General features: G+C 40.4%; 1 protein-coding gene across 5 annotated transcripts in view; it reads right to left on the reverse strand.

Annotated features, from left to right (window-relative positions):
• The window catches only part of LOC141940978 (SAM and SH3 domain-containing protein 1-like), a 576,588-nt gene that overhangs the window by 88,024 nt on the left and 464,007 nt on the right, over positions 1–24,557 (reverse strand). For all 5 annotated transcript variants that reach the window (XM_074862911.1, XM_074862910.1, XM_074862914.1 and 2 more), the window contains one exon: positions 13,179–13,307. In XM_074862911.1, the coding sequence (XP_074719012.1) occupies positions 13,179–13,307 (129 nt within the window). The remainder of the gene's footprint in view (positions 1–13,178; positions 13,308–24,557) is intronic.

A 24,557-nucleotide genomic window follows, 5' to 3' on the forward strand; every position in this document is an offset into this window, starting at 1 on the left:
TCTCAAAGATAATAATAAAACATTCTTCAGTGCTAGGAGGACCCCAAGATGCAATAGAGAAGAATTAAAGCAGCCATTTATGTCAAAGGCTGAAAGGAAACATAACAGATAGTTTGCTATAAACCAAATTATCTTGAGAGCCAGTTGTGATGTCTTGCCCTAACTATACTTCCACTGTCAACAAAGGCCACTATTGAATAATTCTTGTTTTAGAAATCTGAACAATTTCAGTCAGAAGAATCTTAATGCATCACTACTAAGAAGAGGAGATCAACTGTATTTGCACTATTTAGAGAAAACAATAAGTATTTCATATTTCACGTAGCATGGACATAGGAAAAAAAACACAAAGTGTTTCCTACCGTACACTTTGCTGTGCTTCCCATGAAAGTGACTTTTGGTAAAATGCCCATCTCCTTAAACTTCATTATGGACTTTAGATTTTCGATATCACTCAGTTAAAATGTCTTCCTGCTTTTTTCTGCATTCACTGCCTGAACTATGGTCAGGAAGACATTTCTGGTTTTGTAATTTTTAAGAGTAGAAGAAATGCATTAAAGATGCAAACCCGAGGGATATTCATGCCCTGCCATTGCTCCAATTGAGGCTATAATGCAATAAGTACCTTTTGTATTCCAGGATCATCTTAAGTTTTAAGAATAGTCTGCCCAAGTTCGGTGAAAACCTAACAGTTTTAAGTCCTCTTGTCATTTTGTGAAGCTGGACTAAGATATGGCTAACTTCAATTTTATCTTTTTTTCCCCTTAAGTACTTTCAGGGGTATAAAACACTCTATGAAGAAGCTGTTCAACCTTTCCATGACTCTCTTTTTCAATCCTTTCATTTCTCTTTTCTCATTCATTTAATCTTGGAGCTTGCAAAGTTTGAGAGCAACCCATTGTAGTAGGAATCAGAGCCTTGACTGTGGTTCACTGCTTCACCTGTGGTACCTATAATGAAAAGGTCAAAACTGCTACTCAGAATCTCCTCCTTTGACCTCATGACTCATCAAATTGAACCTGCATTATGGCCAGTGACCATGACAAGACTCACAGAAAGAGTGTGCCACTGAGTGATGATGTTTCTGGCAAGCCGTGACATCCATTCTAGCTCTAACTCTTAACAGAATTGAAACATTTTTTTTAAAAGTGCCTTAAAATAACCAAAGTTGTGCCATGTTACTGGATTTGTTTTGGTTATTACTTATCATCATACTTTTAAATATGTTATACTATTATGGTATCCTGATCAATGCAGACAGTTCAGGGCTCATGTAAGCAAAAAATAGCTCTTTGCTTTATGGCGTTTTTTTCCCCTTGTAGCCAGAGTGCGTCACCTGTTTTTTCTTTACTCCAGCCTAGTTTTCTAGTGATCTACTCACTGAACCTTCTAGCATTTAACTCCTCACCCTGTGAGAAAGCAATGATCACATTCCCTTCTTTCCTCTTTTGCCTCACAAACACAGGGAGAGGTCCCAGCTCCTGGGGCACCTGCTCCAGACTCTCTGGATTTCTTATTCCTCCCTCACTGCCCCAAAGCTGAGGCTCCTTCCCTCAGCACTCATCACCTCCTGTGCCTGGCAAGTCTAAGTATCCCCATGTAAACATACAAGAGTGGAAAAATTGAGCAGGAAGCTCTAAAGAGCATGTCTAGTTGCCAAAAACTATGTTCACCTTTCTCTCCTTCTAATTTCTTTTACTCCCTTTGGATCAAAAATTCAGTGAGAAAAAAATCATGGCTACTTAGCTTCTGTAATAACTGTTTACCTTAGCCAAACTGTAAAACACTGAAAAGAATGTATTTAATTTGCTTTTCTCTATGTTTTTGGCAACACGTGTTCCATGTCTAACTATCCCTTGTCATTTGGTCCTGGAAAACTTCCCAAGATACTTTGTATTTCTATGTTACCAAAGAAAAGTCTAATAGTTGATGGAAATCATGGTGTTTTTCTATTTCCACTGTTAAAAGAAATTTTGAGGAACACAACATCTCAGCAAATTAGGATGACAGCTAGAAGACATCTGTATATTTCAGAAGCAAAGGTGTAAGTTTACAGGTACCACCTGCAATTCAATAGCCACAACAAAACTAATCTACTAACACTAAACGTAACTCGGTTCAAAGAGGGAAAACCAAATAAAGTTAGCAAGTCCCCCAAAATGCTCATCCAGCCCATCATTAAGCCTAGTTCTAGTCTTGCTATTAACTTGGGAGGCTACTCAAAAACAAGAGATCAAGGGAGATAAATTTGCCTGCTATTGTCTATCCTACAAACAAAAAGTAATCCAAACTAGTTATGGTGTCAAAACCAGTGAATTTTGCTAGAGGGTCAGCAGCTTGGCTCTTTTTTAGAGTATCACTCTGATGTGAAACAACCAAATCACATAAAATAATAAAAAAGGAGAAAAAAAAAAAAAACGACATTAGGTTGAGATTCATGTTTCTACTCCGGTCCTAATAAAGCTGTTGAACCCCGTTTAAAATACTTGAATTAGTAAACTTGCAAGTGAAGAAGAAAAGATTCACTAAGTTTGTGGAGAAGATGCCTACCTGGAAGATGAGGCACCAGTATTCCCATTGCTACACCAGTAACTGTTTATATATGTGAATAGGGTTGATCCACAGATAAGGTTAAGATAACTACAGAATATTAAATTGCAGAGCACTTTGCTTCAAGGTAGGAGATAAGAGTTCAAGTTTCCTCAGGCAGAGTAGAGGACCAAACTTTGTTTTTCTACACTGCTGGATCAAACCACCAACTCTTACTACTTTGCACACCATGCCCTTCATTCCCCATACTTTCCCACAGGTGTTCAAAATTAAATATTTAGTTTGAGGTCTAATGAAATAGCATTTTTTTTTCCAGCCATCACCAACTGACATTATTCCAGTGAAACTCATGCATTGTTGAAGAAAGGAGAGCCTGCTCCATAGTGAAGTAACACAGCTCTCTGCCTCTGCCGTTATATTAACATTATCCCTGCCATATGCCAGACAATTATTTAAAGTAGCGGCAAGATCGTGGGATGAAGAGATGGCTGGCAGTGAGCTACTGACCAGTAGAGCTAGACTCTTTACCAGACCACCATACTCCAGAGGAAAATAGGACAATTCTCTGAAAGATGCTAGATCAGGAATGCTGCAACGGTCAGGCACAATTTTAAGATACATCTGACTTCTGTTTTTTTAAAGTGTGGTCTAGTGGACTGGACTTTAGGCTTGAGCCGCAGGTCACCTAGACTGTCTGTCAGTCACTGCCCATGCAGTGCTTAATTAGCTAGTGCGGCCAGGATTTGTTTACAGCTACACTGGGGTAGACCCAGACTAATGCCATTGTCTGTTATTAAGTTGTTCTGAATTACTATAAATTTCATGCTACTCTGTTGCAAGCTTAGTTACAGAAGAGGAATTAGAGAATTACATAGGTAAATCTTCATCAGCAGCTGAATCTCAGGGAGGTGAGGCCTAAATAGAGATAATGGTATTAAATTACAAACCTCAAAGGATGCAACAAAGGCTAATTAATGTTTTTAAAGGGTTTTGAGGGTGGAAAATGCTACACAAAGGAGAAATAAAACTATTTTGTGAGCTTCTGTGTAGGCTAGCAACTGAAGGCTCCAATTATGTGGCTTTCAATAGTTAACCACATGAACATAATAAAGCTACTTTGACAACTGACTTCCTCCTTACTTCTCATTTGCATGACTTCCAGCACTTCCCACATTCTGCAAAACTATAAAAGGTCTCTCTTTATCAAAATGGACTTGAACTATGGCTTAACCTTTGCCAGGATACCAGAACAAGGAGAAACGTGAATGGGTCTGTGGATGCACCAAGACAGAAAGCTGACTGAAGCCCAAGACGCGTGCCCACTGGAGGTGAAGGGGAGATGGACTTCTTTCAAATACTGCTTAACTTATCAGCCTAGTTTGTCTTAAAGGAAGCTTCCAAATTCTGATTTTTCTTTTGCTAGCTTTTTTTATCTTCCTAATTTATCTGGATAGCTTGTGAATAAAGCCTTATACATGAAAATCTTGTCTATTTCTCCACAGCTATATCCATTGCTTTAATAAGACATTATTCCTGTAAACACTGCCTTCTTTACATCCTTAAATGAGGCTGGGTACACGACCATACCACCACTATTTTCACATGGAGCCTAAACCAAATGATTGTGATTATAACTGTGGTCTTATCAGTAACTTCAACAGCAATAGGCCAAAGACACAGAAAAAGTTATCAGTATGTGTTTTGTAAGGAACTTTCAACTTCCAACTTTTGCTAATCATTTCAAGTCTTTCTTCTTTAATTAGTTTCTAATCCATGACTGGGTTTGTTCATCATAGCCAGCAATACAAGAAATGTATCCCTCTGATAAGGTACTGAAGTTGAATCTTTTTGCAAAATATTACCCATTCATTTTCATACATATACTTTTACAGGATTATTGCCTTCCCCAACTCAATTTGCTTCAACAGCCAAAAAGACTTAAGAGTCAGGGAATATCTGGATGTGGTAATCCTAAATTACTTTGTTCCCTTATGTAAGATACAGCTGCAATCTAAACTGTTGGGGAAAACTTACAAATATAAATCAAGAGGGATATGACATATGGGAGTCAGGAAGAGGGGTTTCCAGCTGATAGCCATTCCTTTTCATTACTTTGTGGAAAACAGATTGATCATTCACCAAAGAAATCACATCTCTTCAAACTGCTTGAGTTCTCCTTCAAACACAAAACTCACAGACCATCTTGTTTGAAACAGAGCATTTCTCTGCATGCTTCAGGCAACACTGCTGAAACAGGAAACCTACACAACACTGAGAGAAGATAAAGCATGGAGAGATCAAAGGAGAGTAGCTGTGCAGCATCAGAACCTACACCATGAAGAGCAGGGCCAGGCTGGCAAAAAGAAAAAAAGAAACTAACCCCTTTGAATTCACAGATGGAGGTCTGCGTTCCTCTGGGCATCTTTGTTGGAGAAGCGTCCTTCTGCTGTGGAAAAACAGACATTCCAAAGCACATCCAGATGTGCACAAATACTCGTGACGTGTTTCTCATTCTCATCACAACATGCTCTTGATTTATTCTTGATTAAGACCTGTTTGTTTTCCCTGATGACCTGCAAGGCTGTTATGGTTCTTACAAGTTCAGTTTTTGAATATCTCACTAACTTCAAGACTTCTGTCTTGAGCAATACCCTTACTATTCCTCAAGGACCTGTGGTGGTGTTCCTCTACCCAAGGACTTCGAAGAAGTGCAAGTTAGCTCAACAATTTGTTGACATCTGAAGTTGCTGTCAATCATCTTCAGCACACAGAGATGGGACTGGAAAGCAGTGCTTGGGGGATGGATGGAGAGTGCATAAAGGCTGCCTGGGGATTCAAGCTGAAGCTATACAAGCACAAAGAGAAGTAATCTAAATACAAGACATCACATCTTCTAGGTTCATTCTTCTGCTGGTTTAGCTGCTACCACATTACAAAAGGCTGACACTCTTCTGAGCCAGCCAATACACACTGCTGTCCTTCCCAAAGTAACGCCATCCAGCTGAGTATTTTGGATTTCTTTTACTAATATGTGAATGGCAAGCTGGGTAGCACACCACAGAAACTGTTCACCACAGAGTTTGGGTGTTTTGGGTTTGTTTTTTGTTCATTTGTTGTTTTTTTTTTTCTTTCTGTTTCTTTTTTTTCCCCCTCCCCCCTCAGAGATGCACTTTCTTAAACGACAATTTAATTTGCTTTCTTTTTTAGCAATCATATCCTTTGCAATGAAATTTACCTAATGGTCCAGATAGCATGACATTGTACATTTCCACTTTTGCTGTCATTTTTAAATTCAGAAGGGAGAAATGAAAGAAAAAAATTACACAAAGAGACCTGAAGTTAGTCAACCAAGTCCCTCCTCCCCCCAAAGTCCTCAGGCTCCGATGAGATTAAATCACAGAGTTAATACAAATCTAGTCTGTCAGTTCCAGCAGATATGCACTGCTTCTAGGATAAAAGAACAGTACAGTAAGAATATATTCAACTCATCTTAGGTTCAAAGTAAAAGTCCTGCTGAATGTAAAGGGACAAGAAAATCACTACAGATGATGCTAAAAGGCTAAGAATAGCTAGAAAAACATTTATAATGCTACGGAGAATTTCTCCCCTCCACCACTGCCAGTCACACAACCAGAAGTGGGTTATCTTTTTTATTTATAACATTTTGTTTTATTCATAGCAGTATTAGCAGTTCAGGAACAATAACAAATACCTCTGACAACCTGTTCTTCCCATAACACCAACATTGCCAAAAATACAAGACCAAAAGTGTTAAACTAAAGATCCTGCTCCAAGAAGCCAGGACCCCCCGAAAGTATGAAAGTAAGATAAGGTCATCCACAAACCACCATAGCTGCACAGTCTGCTGAGTCTCCAGCCTATAAACTCTGCCTATAAATAGACAGATTTTGCTTAAGGGATTATTCATAAATGGGCTTCCAACAAAAACAGTGGTGAGACTGCAGGAGATCATTAGCTTATACAAAGTTGAGAGATTTTTACTTAGTCTGCTAGTACTAAATGAACTAAGAACTGTTTAAGAATGGTATTCACTTTGCTGTGTATGGAACAAGCCTTGCCTTATTTTCATGCTTAATGCTAGCTCTGTATTTAAATGCCTTTGCTGTCTTGGTGTGTGATACATGAGACACTAAAAATAGCCTGTCTGCTCCACAATTTCCATTGTGTCTACCTTTGAAAAGCTTCATTAACGATGAAAAAACTACTATGAATTTAACTTAAGATAAAGTCTAAAATGTTGAGAGATTGGCACTGCACACATAGTAAGTCCCTATTATGTATTTTCTACGTAAATCTACTTTATGCACCTCATTCAGGCAAAACTCCTCTATTTCAAGATATACTGGAGGAAAAAAATAAAAATGCTTGGAAGTCCATGTCTTTTACTGCTACTTTTTCTTTTGTGTGTCTGCCTGATAAGGCCTGGAAACTCTCCAAAATGTAGGAAGTCTTATCTGTGTGTTCTCCAGCTCTTTTTTTGTGCTGTAGATATCTTTTTAATCCAACTCAGATGTTGTTTATACTTTGGAGGGCCTCTTGCAGCCAGCAAGACAAAACAAAAGAGTGGGATCCTGTTCCAGCAAGATATAGATGTGTCCTCTCAGGACAAAGGTAAAAGCAGCCAGTATTGCATTTGCAAAGCAGAGCTGATCATTTCATGGCAGGGAATAACAGTCTATTTTAGGATCCTGACATTTTAATGTATGTAATATGCAAATAATAGTGGACATGCCTTGAGCCAGCTATAGAGCAGGCACAGGCAGATTCCACAAAGATGTTCAGCATCCTAAATCCAGCTTCGGCAGCTAACTCCCAGAGAGGTTTCTTAAATACACATCCATCATGGACAGCAACAATTCTGGGTATTTTAGTCTCCCTCTGTGAAAAGTTGACTAGCTTCTCAAGTAGTCTTATGATATCGCCAACCAGCAGTACTGTAGCAGCCAAATACACCTCTAAAAAGCTTAAAGCCTAATTACTCTATCACTCAAATTAATAATTACTCTACTTTTGCCACTTTTCCTCCATTCAGCCTTTCTGGACACATACCATTTACATGTGATGACATTATTTAGTCAGTCAACTCCATTTGTAATCAAACAACTGGTTGCTGAGTATCTTTCAAAACCATGCACAACCAAGACTTACAAGGACTACACACACACTGGGCAGCAAGGGAAGAAACTTATGTTGGTTTTACACTCATTTCTATTTTCTGGCTTTGCATGTGTACATGTGCTGGTACTGTAAAAACACATGGGATTAGGCAAGTCAATTTGTCAAAGACAGGCACTGTACTTTACCACCACATATATAGAGAGATTCTGAACACTTTCCGTTTTCCACATCAAAATTAATTAAATGGATGGGGGGGGGGGGGGGGGGGGGGGGGAGGTATACTTGTGTGCCTTATAGCTTTCCAGTGGCATTCATTTTAAATTTACATAATTTACAAGTCAAAAGACTAATGAAACTTCTCAGTGCCACAACCATAGCTGTCACAGAGTCCATCAGAAAACCTCAAGCTGTTCTTTGACTACAAGATCATCAGCTACAATACAGACCTTGGCAACAGCAGTTAGCTGGCCACTGTCAGTGATGGATGAGACAACAGAATGCAGTTTGCTCTTTGGGAGCCTGCCCTGCTGACAGGCAAGGCAAACCCGGTTTTGTCAGTGAGCCAGGCAGATAGGATCCTGAAGACACAAAAGAAACAGATATGAGTAGTAACAAGGTGCCATCCTCACAGAGTCACTTTTCTGGCCATAACTGCATTTTAGCAGATGTCCAGTTCAATATTACCGGTGATACTTCCATTATGGGCCCGAAAATCCATTATACCTACTCTGACTGCATTTTTCCTCAGCCAAAAGACCACATGGTACACAGGAATAGGCCAAATGCTAGGAAACGTCAGCAACTCCCATGCTGTTCACAAACATTAATGTCCAAACCCAAGCACATTCTCCATTACAAAAACAGAGGCAAAATTCCAAATGCAAAAAGCAGTTATTGTGGTTAGGAACAACTAACAATCCTTGATGGCACTACCATTTGGAAAAATACTGTGTTCAGCTCCATCTGCAGCTACTGTTTTGTTACAAGATATGCTGCTCTCGCAAACAATTCTACCAAGTGATTTTTTTAAAAAATTCAACTCCAGAGCAGGATATCTAGACTGAAATGGCCGTGGTCTGATAGGAAAGGTTGGAGAGCTGATTAGAAAGTACAATATACAATCAAGACATCAACACTTGCTCCAAACAGCTTACAATTATTTCAAAGTGTACAGAAGCAGCAATAAACAGTTCATATTTCCGTCCTTCCAGTGGACACACTACAATGGGCAATCTGGGCAAGCCAGTGCTAAATACATGTTCCTGGCAGAGCTCTGCCATCTCAGGCACTTTTTATTACACTGCTCCTCTTGAGGCAGCCTCTCTATGCAACTTTTAGAGGATGCTTCAACCCCTGGGGTGACCCACTCTTTCTCTTTGTTCAGAGCACTCAGTAAAAGCAGCTCCAAACCTAACTTTGGCCTTTTGTGCTTATACTACATATTATTTATCACTCATACTGCATTTCATAGGAAGACAATCAGAACTGCCATCCAAAAATCAAGCTGCAGTCTCCCAGCTATATCACAGCTGCTGACTGCCTGATCTTTCATGATTATAAAATCTAAAGATGTATCCTAATACTTTTTGCTTTATGAAATTTTTTGCACATGGGCTCTGTAACTTTGAGATAGCTGTCAAGAGAGACCCTCCTCTCTCCGCCCCCTTATTCCTCAGACCTGATCTCAGTGCAGGGATTGGGTTTATCCTGTGGTAACCCCTTCTCACGATTCAGTAACCACTCCAGCAAACCCCTGGAAATTTGCACTATCACTACATGCACATCAGCTCTGCTCTGTTCTAGCACTTTGTTAAGGAGGAGACAACGATCAGGGAGGCAGAGGGGGGAGAGCAGAAGTACTGCCCATCTCCAGCTCTGGCACAACCCTGCTGCTGGGAAGAGAGGGTACATAGACAGCAGTGTCCCTCCTTACCCCTGCTAGGAGAGCAACACATAGCACAGCAAAGCCAGGCTAGACTAGCCTGATAACATTGGTGTATAATAATTTTGGGGTGCATGTATTTGTTATTTGGCACATATTTTGCCATCATAGCACATGGGGGATATGCTATGAAGCTGGTATTTCCCCCAGCATTACTCCTCATTCACTATTCCAAAACCTCTGCAAATATACTACCCTTTCTCAAGCTGTAAAGAGAGGAAAAGCATCGCAACAAATGAGTCATTCTTCTGTTCTGTCTTTCATATTAGTACTTTTGCAGTCACTTCAGCAGCTCTGCTGTTTAAACCAACTCCTGTTTCTACAGCAGATTATAAACAGGCATACTACTCTTATCACACTGAAAACGGATTCTAGTCACCACGGCCATTTTCCACTCCTCGTGTAGCTAAGCCAAGTCTGCCTACTTATTGATGAGAGCAAGTTTCAGCTGCAGTCAGCACTGTTTGGGTACTGTTTCTGTGGAAGTGAGCTAATATCTATAGCCTCATGTGTTACCAGCAGAATGGCTATCTGATGTCCAGAAACTGTATCATAGTGGTGATGGACATAGAAAAAATTGAGCACTAATTTAATTTTCAATTGCAATATCTTCTCTCTGACCTGACAGTTCAAGAAGTCATCACTGGACTACTTGGGTGAGCAAACTCAATATGAGAGCCACTGAAGAGGAATTTCTGGGATGTCTTTCCACACAGCCACTTTCTCTGACTATAGCATCTCTCAAGCAGAATGAGCTACTGAATCACTTGCTGGTCTGTCTTGGGTTAGCACACATATATTTAAACCAGCGTGAAGCTCTGCATCTTTGATGTGAGTTAATTAAGCTCACATGGCTTTCTCCAGCCTGGCTTCTGCAGCTTCGGAAGTTAAGGGAGCCAAATTAGGCCCATCTGTCTAAATGGAAGGGAGTCCTCTCCCGCCATAAGGCACACTTCATTACCCAGCACAGGAGCTGCCTTCCAAGAGCACCAGGAAAAGGGGTTTTGCTGCTGCCAACAGCTACCCAGAATACCAGGCATGCCAAGCTTGGGGGTTTTCACAAGAACCATCATTCTGTGCCATCAGCTTATTTGCACAGAAGCCTCAAGGGTCTGTCTACAAAGGGATTTCCTGCAATAACCTTTTGTTTAACACTTGGAACTTCTTGGCAGCAACAGATCTGCAAAATGCATTTGACTTTTTTTTTTTTTCTAAATTTAAAAATAAAGGAACTAGAAAACTTCAGTGGGGCAGAGGAGGTGACTCTCTCTGCCTTGATCCTGCGCTGTTCATTGTGTAACCGAAGTTTGTGGTCCATACAAGCTCTGGAAGCCTCTCAGATGCTAAATTGGAATACCAAGAAGGAAGTAGCTTTAAGTAATCCACATCATCACGTACAGCTGCTACAGAAAGGACACAAGCCACTCCCTGCTGCTACTCAGTACTAGGATCTGGGGAAGCAAAGGCAGAAGACGCAATGACACAACTTAAGCTCCCATATTTGTCTTAAAGGATTTGATCTTGTAGAGGAACTGCAAAACTGTGATCAGATCCCATGCTGTCTCTGCCACAGCAGAGGTTTTAACCATACTTTGGTTATGAGTTTCTGTATGTGTTATACAAAAAGTTACCACCACAGCAAAACCGTGACAAAAAAAAAATACTTCCTTCACTAACCAGTTTTCTGCGAGACAAGATTTGAAGGAAATATATCTAAGTCTGTATGTAAAAACATACAATAGTGTTGAGAAACACAAACTTAACACTGAAGACCTAACAAACCAGACCTAAAAGATTTTTTCTCTGTCACAGACGATCTTTATGAATGTTATGAAAACTAACAAAGAAGTTTACAATGAAAAAAGCCCAGCAATCGGTAATAAATACATACATACCCTAAGTAGCAACAAAGATTTACTAATGTTACAGGACAGTAAGGAAACTGTCCAACAAGTGAAAACACATGTTTTTGTGACAGGCCTCCTACGAGGTTCCTTCTTAAACCTAACAAAAATGAGGTATGGAGATGACCTGCATATAGATTAGTTTTGACTAAAGCAGGGCTCCCCAGGGAGCCTACGCAACTGCATGGGTGAAAAACTGGCTAGCTGGGCTTTAAGAGTAGTATTTCATGTGCCATACTTGGAGGCCAGTTACAAGCAGAGTAGTGCAGGTGCCTACTCTGTTAGATACCCGAGGAGGAAATAAAGGCCACTCCTGGTAACGGATGATGTCCACCTTGGGCTGCAGTTAATATGCCTGAGGGCAGGGCTGCCATTCAGAGTGGCCAGGCAGGAACCTCATGAAATTCAACTTGGACAAATGCAAAGTCCTGCTCCTGAGGAGAAGCCCATGCACTGGCACAGGCTGGACTGACTGGCTGGGCCAGCCTGCTCTGCAGAAAAGGCCTGGGGGACACTAAGCTTAGCACAACCCAGCAGCATCCCACACCCTGTCAACAGCAGTGTAGCCAGGAGATCGAGAGAAGCAATTCTTCCCCTTTCCCTGGCACCTGTCAGGACATTCTTGGACCACTGTCTCTGGTTCTGCAGTTCTGTGTGCTAGGCAGGCGCTGATAAACTTGAATAAACCCAGGGGAGGGCCACGAAGGTGCTCAATCACTTGAGCACTTGCCCTGCAAGGAGAGAGCTGGGAGATTCAGCTTGGAGAAAAGACAGCTTCAAGGAAACCTACTGGCAGCCTGCTGGTACCTATGGGGAGGTTATAAAAAAGATGGAACCTGGTTTTTCACAGTGGTGCATGGCACGAGAATGAGAGACAACAAATATAAATTGCCATGGGGGGTCCCTCATGGAATATCAGGGAAAAAAGCAATGTTCACACTATAAAGACAGTGAAGTAGTACAACAGGTTGCTGAGAGGCTGCAAAGCCTCTATCCTTGAAGGTCGTCAAACTAAGTCAGAAAAAGTCCTGTGCAACCTGTTTTGAATTCAGTGTTGACACTGCTTTGAGCCAAAGGTTGAATTAGAGATCTCCTGAGGTCCCTTAGAGACTGAAGGACTCGGTGACTCCATGCCTCCTGCCACAGGTTCTGTAACATGTAATAAAGGAAAAGGGCTCACAGAATTGAAGATTACTCACATTTGGGAGCCTGAAACCAGTATTTGCACCTTGGAGTTCTGAGAAGCAGTACTTCAATAGTTTGTACAGTGCAACAGAAAAACAGCACAGTTTCGTTATGCTCACATTGGAAGCATCTTAGAGCAAAGAAACGATGCTTTTGTCACCACCTTGCATCCCAGAGTTGAGGTTTGCAAGCAAATGTGCGCAAGCAAAAAGCATTCTAATTAAAGAACTAAGAAACACAGACTCCAAGGCTTAATGAATCATAACAAATACCTAGAAAAAAAACTAATCCTGCTAATTTCCAAGTGTTTAATTGAGTTGGCTGAAACTTTTGTGTGCCTGAACACATCCACATAGAGTTATTTCCCTGGGTAGAACTCTTCAAGCTGAAATATTGATTCTTCATCTGGGACATGAATGGCAATAATTTGTTAATAAAGTCATAACTTCTCTACATACCATATCAAGGTCTTGGGAAACCCTCCGCTTGCGCAGCTCTTCCATCCTCTCACACACATCCGTGAAGCAGGTGTTATAGTAGTCTGCGTACTGCTGTGCCAGGTCATCAATATTTCCCAGTGACCCATCCTACAGTGGAGACAAAACAAAAAGAAAGAGGTTAACTGATTTTAAAATTCTAATTTAAAGGTAACACCACAACTCTGAGGGAGACCCTCTCCCTGCAGCACATCCAGCACACAGCTCTTGGGTCATCCTCTCAATCCCTAGCCCCAAGCATGCTAACACGTAAGAACAGTTGGGAACTGCAGTACCACAGTAGCTCCTCAAAAGCAGGTAGGACCTTGCTAATTCCTACACAGAGAGAGAAGGCAGGGACAGCAACACACAGTTGCGGAACAACATAACCCCAGGCACTATCTGCCTCAATTCCCTCCCACCCTCACATATTCATATTCCATCTGGTTCTCCCACACAGCTGCCCACTCATCCAATAACCAGTCATTACATATGTTTCACTGACCTTATTTACTTGGGAGTAGCCCTGCTTTCCTTGACAATGACTAATAGCAATTTAAAATATTAAACTTCTTGCTTATAAGCAAGCAGCCAGACTGCAAACAATTCCAGCCAAATTACTTTAACCGGCGAGTTTATACCACCCACAAAGACATTCTGACAGTTGGTCTTTTAAGATATACTGGAGGTGCAAATATGGTTTGCTCAGTCCCAAATGTCTGCTTTGCTAGGCAGGATTGCTACCCTTTTAATAAAATGGCTATAGCCAGGAATCTAATTGTAATCCTCTGTTAATTACAGTCAAAATTAGTGCTTTTAAAATTATGGATAAATAAGAAAAAAACACAAACAAAAAAAAACAGGCTGGATTTTAAATGGCATGAGAAATCCTTCTAAACTTCAGATATGTATGTCACAGAAGGCTGGGTAAGGGGATGGGCAGGGTCAATTGACAGTATTTTTGGTACAATATGCAACCCACTTAAAATAGGTCCAAAAGATGGGATGGAACAATTTTGTTTCTCTATTTGTCTAATTTATCAATGAGCATATACATTATTGTATACCTTCTTTAAAAGGTAACAATCTCTACTTTGTGCATATTCTGAGAGAACAAGAATACACTGCAGAGTGTTATTTCATTGTTGCTGTTAACAGATGCATACAAACACATACAAAATTATGTCTTGAATATTAAGAAAAAACTAAGCAATTGAAAAATAATTTTAAAATAATTATGCTAATAATATACATAAGTTGAAATGCAGAGTTTTAGCATAAGAGCTAGGGGGAAATCTTTTAATTAGAAACCACACCTTACTGGAGCTGTTGCCATTTGGAAATAAGCTTGTGGTCCTGCTCTCAGGGTTCTTGACCATGCTGAAGAGACAGATCTGTCTTAATGAAGTATCACTTCCAGAGAATTGGAAAAAACATTCCAGTTTAAATCAAAGTGAAAGCCTACTAAACCTTGACTCTGTGAAACACACTCTACTTTTTTCTTAAAGTGCAGTTCCACATGCACAACAGGTTACTCAAATTCCCCAGAAAGTTCTGTAGAGCTCACGTTCCCAAAATTCAGAACAGGGTGAAGTTTCTTAAGACTACTGTGTACAGTACAGGTGGAAAACAACTTGCATGTCATCTGTTGGAGCAGCAGAAGCAAAATAACTACACTAAATGCGTATCTATACACACACCCTCCTCTATACATACCTATGTATTTTTTACTGTATTTCCTATCAACCTGCCAAAGATATCAAACAGGAGATGTTTCAAATGCTAAAAGATTGGGTTCCTTAGTGCAAATACACTTCTCAGAACTTCAGACTTCCCAGAGCTCCAAACAACTTCCCACTATGCTAAGCAAGTGTATAGTTTAAGAGGAAGAAACAGCATCATCTCTGAGAGCACAACAGTGCTACCCTGCCTTTCAACCGGAGCAGCAGTGCTACCAGCTCAGCAGGCAGTGGGCATGCGTCTTCCTCCAGCCACCTCCTTGCCATCCACCATTTCCCAACAAGATGAGAAAGAAACTTTGACTCTCCACCTATGCCACAAACTCCACACCTCTGCCTGTGCAACCGGACGCTCCTCTGGTGGCTGAGGGCACGCTTGCTGATCCCGTGCGCAAAGCGGGCTGCTTTCACAAGGTTTGCACACTCAGTAGGGATAACTAGTGCTGCAGTGCTGGAGAGAAAAGAACACCAAACAGAAAAAGCAACTCCAAATTTTAACATTCTTTTGCTTGCTTCTTATTGCAGGCAGTAAGAAAAGAAAACCTGTATGATTTCCAAAGACATGACATGACATCTGAATCCCAGCCACTCCATCGTAACAAACATCCCTCTCTAAGGGTTACCAAAAATTCCCACTTTGGAGTATCTTCCCCTGCCAGAGTCTGTTTATTCCTTGATAAGCTTTGCCTGTTAAGAGTATAGGAGCTGGAAACAGTAATGATAGAAGATCAAGACAGGAAACCATCATTTTCTTAGAACAATATTAGACTGATAAAGTAAATAGGCAGATTTATCTACTCTCTCAGTTCTGGAAACCATTAATAAACCTGCTCAGAAATAGGTGTGACTTGTGAAGGTAAAGTCACCGGTCTGAAACTGAGTGATATATTCCAAATCCAAATGTATCATGTAAACTTCAGCTCAGCTGAGAGTCGGGTGGAGCAGAGGTGAGGATTGCAGTATGCTCCAGCGCTGCTCCATGCCCTTTCCCACACCTCCTCAGGTCTGCAGTCACAGACTGCCGACAGGATAGCAATGGTGCTGCAAAATGGATCAAAGCTGAACAAGTGCTCATTTTTCACTTATGCTGGAGTGCAGTTCACTGTTGTTTTTTTAAAGGTGGTCTCTACAAGGTTGAAGGCTTGTGACTGTCCCTAGAGCAAAATTAGCTTGACTGCAGCACCCCAATTAAAGCCCGCAGAACATGGGTGGCCCCACCGCCTGCAAGCACGTGGCTGCAAAGAAAGGCCTATTCACAAGTGACCCAGTCCGCCAGTGCCGCAACGTCTAGAGAAGTCAAGCTGCAGGCACCAGCCTGCCTGACTGACAGAAGGGATTGTTGTCAATGCTCGGGACTCACATCAGGGGCTACGCTCCAAATACAGCTCACGCCAGCAATCTGGGGAGGACTAGTCCTGTGTGAAAGCAAGCTTAATGTCCAAAAAAATATGAAGGAACAGAAGAATCACAAGATCTTACAGATGAAAATTGATAACAAACATACACTCACTACAACCCTGCCATACACTTTTGCTGGGTTACCAGACCAAGGGCAGCTAGCTTTACAAGTTTGCTACTCCACAAAAGCAGCACGCAACCTCCTAACTACATACGGACAGCTTTGGGGTTTGAAGTCTCTAGCTTCAAAAAATGAGAACAAAAATACAAACATCTGCATTGGTATCTCAGCTTGCCAGGAAGTTGTAGTGGAAGATGTTGATTGAATCATTTGTCTCTGTGGCAAAGAGCTTCTTTTATGAGTTTGTGTGCGAGTATCCAGAAAGCATTACTTTTGTCAAAAGAAACACAGATAGACAAATCAACCCAAGCCAAAGACAGCAAGTATTTCACACCCCACAGCATCCACTCGTGTTACAGGCGAGGAAATAAAGTCGTAACTTAACACAGGATTGTATGTCTGATTTATATCGTCTCAAATGTTATCCCTACATACAGTTATCTCCATTTTCCTCCTTTATTCTTCAAGCACTATTAAAAACATGGCAAAACTAAAAACAAGAAGATGCTTCTTTTTTCTACTGCACTGATAATGGCCAAGGAGACCTACTTTAGATATCATCAAACCGCAAGTACAACTAATCAGAAGAGGAATTTTCAACTATGGCATTTTGTCTGTCTATTCATTAAACTGACCCCCCTGCTTCTCCAAACAGTTCTAAACTGTCTCACACAAAATCACCACCAGGGTGCTTTGTCTTTCTATTTTGTTTTCAAGTTGCATATTTTAAAAATATTCATATGCAAAACATTAGCTCCAGCTTGAGAAGTCATTCATTCCCTTACAAAGAGTCAAAGGAATTGTCTGAAACGTTTTTAAAAAATCCCTAGCATTATTAATATAGAACAATAAAAGCATTCATAATTAATTTTAAACATTTTTAAAATATTTCACTCTGATGCATAAAGAATAAGAGTCAATATTAATTTTCATAAGTTTCTTTTACTTTCTTGATTTCATATACAAGCCAAAACCTAGAGGATTTTTAAGATAATAAAAAAAAGTCTAAACCCATCTGTTTGTTCATTCCTCTTGTTCCTTATTAATAGCCCTACTCTGTGAGCTTGATTCCAATACTAATACAACAGGGTCTAAACAAGCATGGGCTGCCATTTTAGTTTTCATAGGTAGGAACAAGCATACAGCTATTTGATACCAAAAATAATAAGCCAATGCAATTTATAATAAGCCTTCAGTTATGTGCCACTATGTCCCATTTTGACATAGACTGGTCCCATATTTGAAACAGCTTATGTGAGTAATGAAAAAAAGACATAGCTTTCAAATTTGTTCTTACTGATGTACCTGTAATTCAGTAGTCACAGATGTGCTCTTAACTGCTTCAGGTCAGTAACATTTTTAAAAACAAGACCTCTCAATAAACTCTTTCTCATTTTGTTACAAAGTTAACAGTTAAGTAAAGCCTCACCACGAACACTGCTTTGCACCAGTTGTGTCTATTGCCATAAAAACTGCAATGTTCCAGCTATATAATCCCACAGATCTTCTCTGGTGGAAAAAATTCTTAAGCAACACAAATATTGAGCAGAAATACCATTCCTGAAATGCTTTAATTTATTCGTAAAAAGTTATGACATGTTTCTCCTAAGACTTCACTAGTGCCCAAGACCTTTCCATAAAATACTCTGATAGCCAGGAAAGTAAACAACCCACTAGTTTTAAAGTGTTCAATGTAAAATAAAGATTTAATAAAATATTCTAATGAAACCAGAAGTTATCTCAGATTTCTATTTTTGATTGTCAAATATGTTCCTAAATTGCCATCTTATAATGTATTCATGCAACATTTTCTGGCATCATAAAACACAGAGTAAATGATGAATTGCCCTGGAATTCCCAGAGAATTAATTCTGATATGCATGTGAATACCAAAGGAATCCATCGGGATTCCTGTTAATGGAGTGACTACAAAGAAAAGTTGGAGTGATTTGACACTTATTATAAAGTTAGGATTTATCGGTCACTGCACATCAGTTAGTTTAGCCCACTGGCAGAATCCTTTGTATTTGACATCTGAAAGTGTAAAAGAGAAAAATGTTTTGTCAGAGAGCTCTGTTGGCAATAAAATTAAGTAAAAATCCATTCATATTTTAATAATAGTAATAAAATAAAAACACAATTAGCTAAGGAAGAATAATGGACTTTGCAAAGTAACGCATACATTTAAGGAACCTAAGTACTAGGCACTGGCACAGCACACATACTTTCTGAATAAACTTTCGTGAAGAGTAAGAGTTTTAGAAAAAGCTAACAAAAATACAACTACTGGAGTTTGTAGCTTTCTATCTCAGATTATAAAAAATGTATTACAAAACTGCATATTTCAGCATATTCTCCTCCTATTCCAGCAGATGTTAGGAGTGTCAGGAAAGAGGTCTTGATTATCAGATATACGTGCTCACTCTCAAGCCACTGGGTGAAATTCATGTAACTGCATGAATCTCAAAAACGTAAAAAAGTTGTGCATACTACAAGCTCGTTTGGTTAGCAAAACAGATGGGTTTCCATCTGCACATGGCAATGCAGATTACAGCACACAATGCAACTACACAAGTTTCTAACTTAAAAACCACTTCAGCCATGGCCATAGCACATGCATAAACTGGGAGGTTAGGAACAGGTCAGACTGGGAGGAAAAAACAAAAAACAAAAATCTGACTTTTTCCTATTAAAGTATAAATGTATGTGGAAGGGGCACAGACAAAGGGAAGATGGTCTTTCACAACGCTTTGCAATCATGCCCTGGCAAAGGCATGTTTTTGACCTTCACAGCCCAAGATGAGAAAAATCCATTTCCGTGCCTGAAACACAGGACTACTGTGTGGAGAGTCACTGTAAACATTAGCAGCTTATTTCTGGCAGTTCAATCTTAACAGGGACGCCTACCAAAAATTTGTGGAACACAACCCTTGCATTTCAATAATACCTTTGGTTTGGATAGCTGTAAGAAGTACGTAAATGAAAGCCAGAACGTGGGCCAGAGCAAACAGGCTTCTTTGAGGAGGGGAGAGGGGTAAGAGGGAGGAGGGACCATGAAGTGGTGAAATGAGAACATCTGCTGAAGGGAAACATGTTTGTGCCTAACAAACACACTGTTTTCAACAAGACTTCATCTACATAGTACGCATCCTACGAGATGTTTAAAGTTAAGCAGAACTAGCTTACCTGGAAAGCAAAAGATACTCAGATTTTCATGGGACAACTTTGAGTAAGATGCCAGTCCTTTTTAGATATTTTTCCTAATGCAGGCTCATAGAAGCTCAAGAAACTTGTGCATCCTTCCCTAGGCAACCTTGGGCTGCCAGTGTACCTCCCTGCACTGCAAAATATATTAATACATGAATTCAAGCTACAGGCAATTAATCTGAGAGAGACACTGTGTTTCACGTTCCTCCACAGTTCTTTCTAAGGAGCTTTAAATCAGATCCAAACCTTTTCAAAACAGAAGAGTTAAACCTGCATGCACCTCTCTGGCTAGGGCTTGCATCTCAATTTGCTACAGTATTACAGACTTGCACAATGAGCACAGGCATCTGTAGGAAAACCTGCAGAGCTTCATGATAATTGTATCTGTTAACATTTCTGACCCTCTTACCTGTCCTTTGCTAGCAATGTATTTCTGCCAGGAATAAGGCTGATGTTTTGCCTTCTGGCTTAGCTTCAAAATGGTTGCCATTAAAAATAAACCCAACAAGCTGCTAGAGAAACACTCCCTTCTTTTCCTAGGGCTTGGAAAGGACAATCTTCCATTCAGCAGAACTAACAATTCCACTATCCATGAAGCGACAGGTTCAAAGTCTGCCTTGACAGTCAGCGGGGTCAGAAATGTGAATGAGACAGAAGCGCAAGGCCAGGCAGTCCAGAGCGTGCCTTGATATTCAGGGGAAGGCATAAAATACTCAGTGTAGAAGTCATGACATTTTTATATTGAGAACAGCTATTTTAGAGGATGCTGAATGGTTGTCATGGTTCCCTTGACCTCTCTATAGCTGGACACTGTGAGAACAAAGAGAACATACAGATCAGACCAATTCAATAGAAGACTTTCCATTAATTTTTATGGCATCTGAGGGTTGAGTCATTAAGCTATGCGGCTTTACAGACAGTTACAAAAATAGATCTAATAAAACTGTGTCAATCTCTCTGCAGCATGGTTAAAACAGTTCTAGATTCTGTACAATAAGCAGAATGCACAATGGTACAGTTTGGTATAAAAGCTTTTGCAGCAGTTATCTGAAGTAACTGACACAGCCCACCAAGTTCAGAGCACAGTCACGATAGACCCAGAAACTTTATATTAAACACAGAGCTATGTAAGCTTTTTCTAATATATATGAAACCTTGTCCTATCTTTACATCAAACAAACTCTTCCCTTTTTCAAAATTCTGCAAATAAAGCGTTTCCTTCACCATCAGCACCATAATCTTTTTCCTCTCACTTTTCACTGTAAAGCCCTGAAGTCTTTGTGAAGAAGGTGTAACAAAACATCTCTGGAAAAGCATTCCGAGTGTGATTTATGCTTTTCCCTTTGTAAATGAAAATCAATTTGAAAGCACACTACTGAGATCTCTCTCCCTGGCATGCAACCAAGGAAGTCTTCTATGTAAAAAATAAAAATGTATGTGTGCGTATATATATATATGCATGCTAACAGAAAAGTTGTATCTATGCAAATGTGCATTCCAACATATTTAAAAAGTAGGTATTTATCACAAGTAGAACCAGCTCTTTCACATGCTCATTATCTTGACAGACAAGATTACATGCAAATTTTATTCATGAAAAGTTAGTTCAAAGCACCCTTAATGTCCAGCTTCCCTAATAACAATATATTATCTTCTATCCTCCTTCCCCCAAGGCCATCTGCACTAACCTCATCAAAATGTAACTCAAAACACTTGTCTGTCCTGATACCTGCCAGGCCACCACTACCCACCAGGCTGGTCAGCAGTCAGGCACAGGTTATCATTGACAGCTTGTAAAGCAGAATAAGTTAACAACTCCTTAAGCCATGTAATAGCTGCACCTGACATCACCTCCCATTAGTTTTGTTTCCCTTGCTCTCACTGCCTCCTCCTTTTGCACACTGTGTCTGCTGAGACTTTTTCTCCAATTGAGTGGAAATGAGCCTCTTGATGCACACCTGCTGCAGTCGACTTCTATCCTGACATTTGAAACAGAAGCAAATGGTAAACAGAAGAATGGCAAGAATTAATAAATGAACATCTATGTAATTAAACCAACATTAAGGAGATGGAGGTGAATTTCTTGTTTCAGAACTGGGAAGTTTAGCATATGTCATGGGGTGGCTTTGTTTAAGTCTAATGAAATAGACCTGCAAAAGCCAAACATCTTAAGTGGATGATGAAATACATCTTTATCCCAGTGAGCTAGCCATATCAAGGGCAATAGTGAAGGAAGTCTCATTAAAATTCCTATCTTTTTCTTACATTTAGTAGTAACACAGTGTAACAAAAACAAATCTTCTGTGATACTTGGGTCTACATAACTGAGGTGCGAACAAACCATTAAAATAGGAGCCTGAAAAAAACCAAGCAGAAAACATGTAAAGAAAAGAAAAGAAAAAAACACAACAATTTGGATATTTAAAGACAAAACAAACTGAGAAGACAACAGTATCTCAGGACAACTGTGTAAGCTCAGCAAGTCTGGTTTACAATACTTCCCAAGGTGTTGAAGTTGCATGGTAGATTCAGAGAAAGCAAACTTTGGTCATGTTTCTGTCAAAGCTTTCCTACAAAAAGCATAGTCAAAACCGATTTCTATTTTGTACCAATAATCACTAAGGGGCATTCCCTTATAGATGGACATATTGGAGAAACACAACGCAACAATAAAATGCACTAATCTAAGTCAATGAACGAAAAGGTACTGAGATCCTATCTAACAATGATTCTGCTGTATGAAATTCTGATTTCATTTTCAACTAAGAAAAAAAAAGTCAAAAACTACTGTAAAATAAGGGTTTCACTATGAACATACTCTTTCGAGTATGCTGAGAGGTATTCGAAGATTTTATTTTAGGAATAGGCAATTATTTTTCTACTGTTTTTGTAACTCTATTTGTCTGTAAGTCAACCTCCATACATGAACAATATCCAGAATATTAATACCGTCTACTAGTACACTAATGTTCTGCTCCTATATGGGATTTTATTCTAAACTAATCCTTTTATCCTGTAAATAAAGTATCTTATCAACATCATAAACCAGTAAGGAAAGCACTTACTAAACACTGGATTTGTGAATCTCTATTGCATCAATACATGACAGTAAAACCTTTATAGCACCCTATACCCTACATATTTACTGCTCAATTTAATTCCTGCCTGAGACACAATATACACAGGTTCCTAACAGGTATATGCATAAGGGACATAACAATAGTATTAAATATAACTGTCACCACGCTACCCAAGGCAAAACAATTGTTTGTTTCACAAAATAATTCTTTATCCAGTTTGGTGGTCCTTAAATAGTTTCTCCAAATTAAATGCATTAAATTTGTTTTGGCCTATGAAATGTTTAGGTTTTTTTCCTGACACTAAGCAGCTCTTACAACCTGTAACTTCTTTGTGGAAGAAATGGTATTTCATTCTACCTTGTGCTGGGTGCTGTATAAAAACCCAAGTGACAGCAATAAGTACCTACTCTGACCTTCGTTCCTCTCTACTCATATATTTTTCCAAGAGTCACAGTAGTGGTGAATAACCACCTTTATCTTAAACTTTGCTATGCTTTCCACCAAGATGGTTTGGCACGAGGAGGACATACCTTGCCTAGAAAAAGGAAATTCACTCAAAAACCCCTTCTTATTCATCTTTCTCTGTTCCTTCTGCCCCTTTCCCTTGCTTCTTCAGTGTACCGTTGCGCACTCCTTGCCCCTTTCTTTCTGCTTCTCTGTGTTTGGGGTTTTTTCCCCACCCTTTTCAAGAGCCTGGCTTGAGAACCTGAATGGGTCTCCTGCCTGGCCCTCCCTAAGGACTGCAGCTTCCCCTGACCCACTGGTGCTTCAGGCATGCACCAATTGAGGAGGAGAGCGTTCCACGCCTCCCCTAATTTCTCACCAGCTCAGCAGCTGAATCCTGCATGGGACCTTACCCCCAGCTATAACTACTGGCAAGCAGACGAGAGAGCACAGCCCTCTCCCACTGCAGGAAAGCCCGTGCCCTAGGAAGCCTGGCGGGGATACAGTCACCCCACATTTCTTCTGGCTGGAAGAGCCTATCGCCTCATCTGCACCTACGTGGCAAGAGCTATGGGGCAGCACTGCACCTGTACCCAGCTCAGCGACGAGCATCCCAACATTTAGAAGTGTTACTACACTATTATGGAGTTGGGTATGATGTTAAGCACAATGACTTATTCCTACATGTGCCATTTAAGAGGCTTATTTCCAAGAGACAGGCCCTCTCCTGCTATTCATGCAAAGGTTTTGGAATGGGGGAAGGGAATCTTGAAGCACCTGCTTTCACCCCAAAATCCAGTTTTACAAAGCGGGAAAAAAATACTGTTCTGCACATCAAGGCACAACAGGGTCCCTACCCTGTTTTGGGAGTAGATATGGATATCAGTTATCCTGGTTGCTGTGCCCAGCAGTACAGAGTACTGAGTGCCCCAGAGACGCAGCCCTTGATTTACTGCTGCAAGCACTGAGGGCAGCCTAGGTGTCAGCTGTGGAAAATCAGAATGTTGATGTTTAAATTGCGTTCTTAGACTGCTACTCTATTTTTTTCTGCTAGAAATTCAGCAGCTTGCAGCCTGGAGGATACACCCATCACTTCTGCATACCCAGAGACTAACCTCGCCTTCACTCCTACCACTTCCTGACGGGCCGTCTTTTACCGAGAAAGGAAACAACCGTAATTGAGCATGGCAGCAATCCATGTTTCTCCATGTAATCTCAGCAGCAGAAGAAATGGTTTCCTGTAGCTCCTGTAAGCAAGCTGCGCCCAGCCCAGCCCCCTCCCCCCGCCCCACCATGTCGCCCATCCTGCCAGCCCGCGCTCTCTCTGCAAACCCTCGCTTCTGCGAGGACTGGGTGCCTACCGCTGGCACAG

The sequence above is a fragment of the Strix uralensis genome, chromosome 3 (assembly GCF_047716275.1).
Source record: "Strix uralensis isolate ZFMK-TIS-50842 chromosome 3, bStrUra1, whole genome shotgun sequence".
NCBI lineage: Eukaryota > Metazoa > Chordata > Aves > Strigiformes > Strigidae > Strix > Strix uralensis.